At 38.7% G+C, this 9,592-nt stretch overlaps 1 protein-coding gene across 4 annotated transcripts; it reads right to left on the bottom strand.

Annotated features, from left to right (window-relative positions):
* Window positions 1-2,521: 2,521 nt before the first annotated feature.
* Window positions 2,522-7,221, bottom strand: LOC121912600 (tRNA selenocysteine 1-associated protein 1-like). 4 transcript variants are annotated; one of them, XM_042434827.1, is made up of 9 exons: window positions 7,065-7,221; window positions 5,969-6,066; window positions 5,792-5,891; window positions 5,644-5,693; window positions 5,387-5,518; window positions 5,132-5,248; window positions 4,842-5,037; window positions 4,728-4,761; window positions 2,522-3,327 (listed from the first exon to the last, which is right to left on the bottom strand). In XM_042434827.1, the coding sequence occupies exons 1-9, from the start codon at window positions 7,086-7,088 to the stop codon at window positions 3,167-3,169; spliced, it is 912 nt and encodes a 303-aa protein (XP_042290761.1). In that variant the 5' UTR covers window positions 7,089-7,221; the 3' UTR covers window positions 2,522-3,166. The 4 variants fall into 4 exon arrangements, with proteins under 4 accessions (XP_042290761.1, XP_042290760.1, XP_042290759.1 ...); XM_042434826.1 differs by having other exon boundaries at window positions 4,842-5,043; XM_042434825.1 differs by having other exon boundaries at window positions 5,792-5,906.
* Window positions 7,222-9,592: the final 2,371 nt, after the last annotated feature.

Genomic DNA, 9,592 nt, shown 5'->3' on the forward strand with positions numbered 1-9,592 from the left:
CCACCACCTATGAAATAGAGATGCCATGGAGGAGCAATCCCAAACATACCTTTCACATCAACCTGCTGAAGGAAAAGTGGGTAGGTTTATTCCAAAAACCCAATCAGCAACCAGTCTTGATTCCTGTCACCTCTCTTCCACTCAGCAAGTGGAGCTACAGTCCATCATCCCCCTCAATTTGTTCAAAGAGAAGCCAGGAAGCATGAATCTCATCAGCCATGACATCAAGCTAAAAAATTCAACTCCCATCAGACAGAGGATATACCGATTCCCTGCAAGATTAGTCCCAGACCAGATGCCCATGGCCTACATCAGTAGGAAGGTTTTTCCAAGGGCATTGTGCTACTCTGTTTTGGAGCTAGAATGTCTTGCTGTGAAATGGGCATTTGACTGTTTCAAGTATTATTTGCTGGGAATAGAATTCAGCATAGAGACATACCACTCAAGTGGTTGGAGTCAGTGGACACAAACTCCCTCATCACCTGATGGTTCCCATCACTGCAGCTGTACCACTTCCAAATCACCTGGAAGGCAGAATGCAGTGGTAGACTACCTGTCTCACTGATCATGAGCCTCTTGAAGGTTGTGTGTAACACACTATGGTTACACACAGGCAACATGTAGGGTTTTTTAAAGCTGAGCATCCACCTTCAACGCATTCTAACATTTCAGTGAAACATGCTCTCTCCATGTCTCCAAAAGCAGATTAAACTGTAAGACAAATGTCCTGCAAACTGAGTTGAGTAATCATTCACACTGTATATATAATTGATAATAGTAGTAGTAGAGATGAGCAATTATTTTTGAAATTGGTGCCCTGTGACTGGAGAAAACTGAGAAAAAGGCTGTAGATTCCCCATACAACAACCAGAACGCACTGCATGTGTCTCTTCCAATCAAACCAACCGACTCTACTGAAGGTGTGTTTAAAGACAAAGTTAACAGAGACAAAGTTAGTGAGCAGCAGCGGCATATACATATATATATATATATTTTACCGGTGGAGCTATTGGCATGCTGGAGTTACGTTATGTGGATCAATGCAAACTTACGAAGTGCTGTGCGGTTCCGCTGGATGCAGCTGCAAGTTACTGTACTCAGAGTTGGCAAAGTCCGATATAATATTCTGTCAGAAAACAAAGTCAGGTTTACCAAAGCACTGAAAAGTTTGTTGCAGCACAGAGTTTTCTATCTGTCTCCATTCTTCCTGACAATCCTTAGCGGCCACCAGTCCAGAATGGAGCCACCTGTCTGGGTGCAGGCGCTTCTCTCTCAGCTGCCGCTGTTACAGCTCCTGTGGTCGCATCCTCCTCCATACTGTGTTTTGTTTGACTCCACAGCAGTGTATTCGGACTCATAAGTTGTAATAGTTACACCACATCTCATTATATTGTAAAGCTATTGTAGTTTGTTTGTGTTAGTGTTTGTTAGGAATCACAGAGAAACTCAGTAGTTGAAGGCAGGCTGCGGCTGTAACATCACTCTGATGGTCGCTTCCTCTCTCACACTCTGTTTTGTCTGATTCAACACCTTGATATTCGGCCTCATAACATGAAACTAGTTTTCTTGAAAATATACAGATTTTTAAGTATTTAGTAGTATGATATTTTAGTGTCTGCTTTTCTCTTCCGCTAATGTAACATGGTAGATGGAGTGTTTAGGGAAACCCATGTTTGACAGTCCGTGAAAGCACCGCTACAGAAAATGTAGAAATGCAGTAGTAGTAGTCCAAGGCAGAGCTCCATAGTCCCCCGGATGACATGTTTTGTGTCATCCGGTGGACTTTTGCTGACAAATGAACGGAGAGTTCTGGGTGCAGGCAACATGGAGGGAAGTTAAACATTGTACATTTGTATATACAACCCACATTGTAATGATTCATTGCTGGTTGAAAATCAGCAAAGTTTCCCTTTAAATGTCATAGTTTGTCTAATATTATTTATGTATTTGCATTGTTTTCTTTTGCTCATAGTGTCCCAAACTATATTCAGGACTAATACTTTTTTTTTTTAATTTAGTGATTTTATTTTACCAGCCTCTATGTCATTCAATAACTGAATCATACATATATCATGTATAGATTTTTTAAATCTTTATTGTGATAAATTACATTTCGATAATTCCATCAATGGATTTTGATGATTTAACAGTAATTTTCACATTATAAAATAATTTCATGTACAGTAACATTACAAAGTCTTGATCATGATCCAGCTAACTGAAATATCTGTACATCTGCAGGTTTGTTGTCATGACAGCAGATAAACTTACAGCCAGCTTTGAAGAACTGAACAATCACATCAAGCTGACCCAAGTTTGAAGAACAAAAAAAGCCCTGGAAACAAAGTGATATTTGGCACAACTGATGTTCTACTAGCAATCAATGGTACTGAAGCTTATAGCATATTTTAATTACCACAACACTGAGCACTAACGCATTACTCAACACTCATTTGGTGATGAGAATTGTGCTAATTAATAAAATTAATGCATTAAAGCTCCAACTGAAGATTTTTGCCTTTCATTCTTTCCTCTACCTGTAAAAAGACATGTATCAGCAGGGACAGAATGAATGCGCTGAAAGCAACACACACTGCATCATTTTTCACCACTTGCTTCATTTGATTACATTCATGTCATCAGAATAATTGATATATGGTATAATCATGTTCGAACTGTACACAGGTGAGCTTCAATGACAGTGCAGTGTATAAGGGTGTACTGTACCAACAGCCAGGGATGTCATGTATAGGCTGTTTAACACGGACACAAACTGTAAAAGGTCAATTCATTATATACAACATACGCTGTAAGATTTTATTATTTCATTTTATGTTATGAATTTTCTGTGTCTATTAACATTTTGGGACCATGTGTGAAATAAGTGTTCTCGCTTTAACACATTATTCTTTTCATTCAGTGTGTTTTGTAGATTCATGAACAAATCAAAAATTTATTTAAAAAAAATCTGAAGAGGGAAATGACAATATTTTCATTTGTTGTAACCTTGACTTGTGTGCACCCACAGTACATTTCTACAGGTTTAAACTGGAATAAGAACAGTTATCATAACTTAGTTCCTTTATGTTCTTAAGAAATAATCCATACTGTCAGATTTTCAGCAGACAGCTGTAAACAAAATACCACAGGGAAGCAATGTTCAGTCTCAGCAGTAAATAGGTTCTGGTAGGTTTGATGTCATACACTCCTGTTCTGTGGAGAACTCTGCTGGCTGCCAATGACACTCAATCAGAGCGTCGTACAGTTCTTCACTGAGCTCCATGAACTTCCTGTTGGCTTCCACCACATCCAGCTCCGGGCTGGGATCTGCAACACAGGACAGTTGGTTACTAATAAGCAAGTCAGAGGCCGTCCTGTGTATTACAGGTTAAGATGCTGACTGTGAACCGCAACGCCCCTGGTTCGAGTCCGGCCAGGGACCTTTGTTGCATCTCTCTCACTCATTTCCTTTCGTCTCTCTACTGTCTGAAATAAGGCACAAAATGCTTTAAAAAATAAGAGTCAGTATTCCTACATTTTGTTTTGCATGTTTTAGCCCATAAATTACCAGGCTTTTGTAGTCTATAGTAGTAATAGTCTCAACCTTTTTCCACAGCATGAGCTTTGAGGTTGATTTCGTAAGTTCCAGGAAACTACTTGTTTTGGTTAATTTCAATATGCAATGAAATCAGCTTGCAAAGACATGAAACCTTCTTGAGATGCACCATAAGGTACAATTCAACACTTCCTGTTGAAGTTATGTTTTTGTTGTGTGATAATGCAGTAGAAAACAGGGACTGTTTGTCAAAACTTTGGTGATGCATTTGAAAATGCTCCACTAAATGGCGCTGTCCCCTTAAAAACACTGCTTTGTTGAGCTCAGTGGATTCATTAAAAAACACTGTACCAGCAGACTAACACATCAAATGATAATGTGAAAAGAAACATGTGAATTAGATCCTTTCCTGCAATGCAAGGTTTCTGTCCAGAAGAAACAACTGCAAGTTGGTGGCATGGTAATAGAGTCACCATTTGACTCTATTACCATGCCACCATATTCTAGGTCTGACATGAAAAAATGAAGCTGACATTACATAACTGTAATTAGTTATCTATCTGCAGCAACTTTTTACTCGGCAAGTTGATTTTTATACTGAAACCAATACTGCTGCAGAGTGAAAATCCCTCCAACATATCCTCCTCAAAATATTCAGCAGTGATGTAAAGTGTTACAAATTTGTGATGTATAAGATAAAGAATGCAAAACCAGGAGGGTGCTCCTTTAAAGCCAAAGGAGGTAATAATTATGTGATGCTGTGATCACACCAAGAACTTACTACTGTTTTTAATTTAGCCGTTAGGACACAGTGCTGATCAAAACTAGATCATCGGGATCAAAGTATGAATTGGAGCTACATGCAGCTTGTTAATTTGAACATAGTTTTGTTCAGCAGTTTTCCTGGCAGGTTTTTAAATCAATGAAAAAACAAACATTGTCTGACTACAGCTTGCCAAAAGATTTACCACTTGACTATTTCATTCCATTTTGTACTGACTTTCAGACACATACAATAAAACATTTGTTAGGACTTTTTACTTTAAAATCATCAAAAATAAAACATCTAACGCAAACACCTCAGGTCTGGTCAATCAATCAAAAATGTAGTCAATACATAAATCAGAAGTGAAAATAACAGTAATAAGCAGCCCCCAATCCCCATACAAACCTTCAACTCCATCATCCGGAACAGCTTCACTTTCCTAAAAAGAGAAGAACATATTTGAATGATCCATGTCTGCTAATAATGATCAATGATGGGGGATAAACACTGGCTGCTTACCTGTGGCGGGGGATACTGTGTGTAATCATACTGCTGATAGTTGTAGCCATACCCTGCTCCAGTCTGGTCGTAGCCCCAGGAAGGGTAATAGCCAGGATAGGCCTGCTGCTGGTACTGGTTGTACTGGTCATAACTGGGTCTGTATCCAGAGCTGGACTGCCACGACTTTTGCTCTGACTGCTGCTGCTGTCTGTTCCTTAAACTCGAGAGAGAGTGACAGACACACTGTTGAACTCTGCCAGTCATTAGGTTTCAGGCTCCAGGCAGACATGACTTAAAGAGAGACTCACTTGTTAGCAGCCAGGCTCAGTCTCAGAGGTTTAGCACCCAGTCCTACAGCACCCTGACACTCCTCCAACGCCCGCTTCTGAAGCCGCTCGTCTGGGAACTGAACAAAGCCGCAGCCCCTGCAGCAACACACACATACACTCAAAGTGTGAGAGTTCTATAAGAACACACTTCACTGGGATAAGTTTTGAGAAAGTAACCTATATTAGTTACATATTTTCTCCATATTGTGTGGTGACATGTTAAAACACACTCACTTGGAGTTGCCCATGCTGTCCAGCACTACTTTTCCACCACGGCAGGAAGGGTAGCGGTTGTAGAAGAACTCATAAAGCATCCCATCATCCACCTCTGGAGTTAGATCTCCCACAAACAGAGAATACATCTGACTATAACAAAAGGGGGGGGGGGGGGAGAAGATGTGATGTCTAAACGAAAGGAGGGATCAATGAATTTTGTAGCGCACATCTTAAAGTCATCTTTGATATCCTGCTTCACCGTTCACCGGACTCACCCGCTGTCTTGTTTCCCAAAGGTGGCTCGGTTTAACTTGAATCTTGTGGGCTGCAAGAATACAGGACATTTAAGTCAACAATATTTCACATGAGTCTTCAGATGACAAATAAAATGTGTCTACTGTGAATAATAAGTGTTCTTCATACCGGATTGGCTCCTGGTAATGCTTTTCCATTGATTTTGCGAAGACACCTCTCAGCTGTGGCCTCATCTGTCATCTCCACGAAACAATAACCCAGAGCACCCCTGGGTGATGACACACTGTTTAATGTCAGAGTAGAGTCACTGCAAAAGGGACAACTTCTTGTGGATTTAATACTCACCCTGTCATCTTGTTGCGTATGATCCGCACATTGACCACCTGCTCCCCCATGGTGGAAAAGGCTCTGGTGATAAACTTCTCATCCATGTACGCCTCCAGCTACAGAGTAGCAGAGAAACAGCATTCCGTAAAGGGTTTAATACAAGGCTGAGGTTGGCTTTCACTTAACCACCTTAATAGGGTTCACTGCTAATCTGGTTCAGGTTTGACAAATCTAAGTACAGTGGTGATTGACGTGAACCTGGTCTGAAGTGGTGTGAAATAGGCTTTTTTCCTGTTTTCACTAAGACTAAATGTTTCATAAATCCTAAAAGGGGGTTATTAACAGTCTTTAGAGTCTCTATGTTAATCTAGTCCAGGTTTGACTAATCTAGGCACATTGGGGTTTAATGTAGACCTAGACTGCTGTGGTCAAGATGGAGGAAAAACTGTCAAATCACCATTTTTACTGTTTCACAAGTTTCCTTAGACCAGGGGTCAGCCATTAGATTCAACCATGGGCCAGTTTTTTTGTTTTTTTAATTTCTATTAATTAATTTAGGAATATAATTGAAAGATGAAACTGTTTCTTTAAGGACTGCATCCAACAGCAAATGTCATTCTTCCCATTAGTAAGGGAGGAACAACAGCATAAGAGCAACTTATAGTAATACAAATTTGTAAATAATGGAAATGAAAAGTTCAACTTTCTTCAGGGGCCAAATGTTTTTGCTGGAGGGCCACATTTGGCCCACAGGCCGCCATTTGCCTAAAAGTGTTTTAGACCAATTAAACCTGGTGTAGTTAATAGCAGATTGCATTACATTACATTTGTCCCCTGCAGTGGAGGAGCGTGAACCAACTGAAAAAGTTAAGACTTCACTTGAATCCAGAGATACGTGTTGCATCACTGATGTACAGAATAATCTGAATTATCAGGAACATTTTAGTTAAATTACTCGATATTAAGTGTTATCCGTCAAACAATGCAATATTAAAGAGTCAGTTATCTAAATGAAATTGTGAATACTCCATTCATACAACGTTATTTGTTAGGATAGCTGACACAGTGGTCACACTAAATGATTTATCGCCGTAAAAAGTAGCAAACAACTCACGTTGCCCATCCATAACGTGCTCATAGTGTCGCCGAAGATGTGAATATTCCAGAGTGAATTTATAAGACAATGCAGATTGTAAATTAAGCGGAACCTTCACAAATACACATGCTAGCTAGCAGAGTAGCTAGGGAAATGACGCCAACGTTACGTGCTTACGTCATTTAAACGAGAGCTATACGTATTTGCGTCCGCAGCCCATTTGCGCATCGATTATACACTGTCGATTATAAATGTTGCATTTGTTAACTTACTCCCATGCTCTTCTGATATTTATGTATTTTATTTAAATTATCGAACACCTTTATTTATTTTAAAGAATGTGTCTCAGCTCAAATTGTTTGAAATGCATCTTTGATAAATTTGACCGTAACTTAAATGCATCGACGGAATTGTTTTTCGTAATATTTGCAAAGAAAAAAAATCAGCAACCAATTCCACAGAGCTGAATTAATTTAGATTTATTCTGATAGACCTCAAATATCATATACAATCCATGAAATCCATTAAAAACACAAATACAGGTTTTTACAATGTGTTGATGATATTTTATATAAATATAAAAATGGCTTCTGTTTATGAAAATTCGCTGTATATAAACAAAGTGATGTCAAGGCAAAACGTTTATTTTATTCTTACTGAAATAGACCTTAGGTGATGATAAAATGAATTCATACGTTTTTCCTGTATTACTGTATTGGGCTCATTGTTCGGTCAGTTTTTTTAAAAAGTGACTGACCACGTGTGGATGCAGAACAGGTATGGATGCTTAAATCTCCTTTTGTGGACATGCTCATGAAACTCCTATTCATCCATTTATCTGTGTAACAGAACTATAAACTCTTCATATTTGTATTTTGTCATGTTAAATTACTGGGCTTTCCTCTTTTTTACTGAAACGATATCTCTTACTAATGATAAAAAATTTTTTCATTTTCATTCATTTAGCATTTGTTTATGTTTTCAGCTGATAATGGTCAAATGTGTCCCTGTAGCTTGATTTGCTGTGGGTGGCCAGAGCCAGGATTTTAGTCAAAAATAAAGTCTTGGATTTGTGGTATTTTATTCAGTGAACTATTCATGTATATTTTCTGTAAATTGTATATCCCTATATGATGGCTTTATTTATTTGTAGACAGTCTAAAAACACTGGAGTCAGCACATAAGATAATCACCATGTGTTGTGTAAACTCTCACCAGTATTCCCAGGGACAATATAGAGGGATGAACCTCAGTGTCCAGTGGAAGTGGTAGTATTGCATCAGTTGTGGATCTGATGCAGCATACACATGCACTGTTAAAGTTCCACGTAAAAAAGAGGGAAACAAACGCCCAAAGAGGAACGGTGCCATAATAGTAATATGTGTGTGTTCACTGGAGTTTATTGACAATTACAGAAACCACTGGAGGAAGTCTGGTTCTGGAAGGAGAGCGCTGAAGACTGCTGAGGAGAAACACAAGATCATTTACATGTTCCACCACAAACTATATAAATGACTCTGGCTTCATACCACTGTTAGGACTTGTAGAATGTTGTTTATAGCTTTAAAATGATACATTTATACCTATACAATCCCAATTTTCCTAATATATGACACTACAGGGGAACCTACAGACATAAAAACACCAACATCAGCTGTACTGGATGAGGTGTTAACATCATTTGCAAGACACCTTTTCAAACCATTAACATATGCATTTCTGTTGGAAATGTCCTCCACTAGGCTTTGTTGTTGTTCGAAACAGGGCCGTACGCAGGATTTTAGAAATACTGAGGTCGTGATTTTAAGGCCCCCCTCTAATGTCCTACTCCCCCAAGAAATGTAGAGCTGACACTTAAAAATGATCCTTATTTTTAATGATTTGGATTTTTCATATTTCATTTCCTATAAGATTTGAATAGTAGAATCCCCCCCCCCCCCCCCCCAAAAAAAAAAATGCAAAAGCATGACCTCTGTGTCATCACTGGAAGCAACGACCCTGCTTCCAAATGTATGTAGTGTTGTAAAGCACAGTAAAGTTTGCAAGTCATGTTATACCTCACACATCTCATTCTACACCTTAACTGAGCAGGTTTTTATGTCACAGTAACATGTCATTGGCTTCATTATTGATTAACGTTTACAAGCAAAACAAATGCTAAAACTGTAGTATAGATATAATGATCACACCCAAAAATAAACCAAAGTATACTGTATGACTGTGGAACCTTCAGGCTATTTTAAACCTGCAGCTTCACCAACATGATGGAAAGGAAACATCTGATCTTTCATCCTGTTTCATAACATAAAGATAGAGTACAATTTCCGAACATACTTCAAATAAGGTGCTGCTGACTGACTGTCACTGCTTATCCAGATAAAACCATCACTTCCACCCACAAATTATATTACATCTGTAAATACAAATATCCTTTTTAAAATGTACAGGCATTACAAGGACATGTTCATGAGACAGATTTCACCTACACTATACAAAGTTAAACATGAGCATGAAAAAGTCATTCTTGATGTTATGAATAGTAATTT

This window comes from Thunnus maccoyii, chromosome 15 (genome assembly GCF_910596095.1).
Source record: "Thunnus maccoyii chromosome 15, fThuMac1.1, whole genome shotgun sequence".
Taxonomy (NCBI): Eukaryota; Metazoa; Chordata; class Actinopteri; order Scombriformes; family Scombridae; genus Thunnus; species Thunnus maccoyii.

What these genes read in the sequence shown, in the direction of transcription:
- LOC121912600 (XM_042434824.1), bottom strand. Translation starts at nt 7,088, where the DNA reads ATGAGCACGTTATGGATGGGCAAC. An exon ending in ATACGCAACAAGATGACAGG is followed by an intron (nt 5,907 to 5,968) that starts GTGAGTATTAAA and finishes GACATTAAACAG; the next exon opens with TGTGTCATCACCCAGGGGTG. An exon ending in GACAGCATGGGCAACTCCAA is followed by an intron (nt 5,249 to 5,386) that starts GTGAGTGTGTTT and finishes GTGTTGCTGCAG; the next exon opens with GGGCTGCGGCTTTGTTCAGT.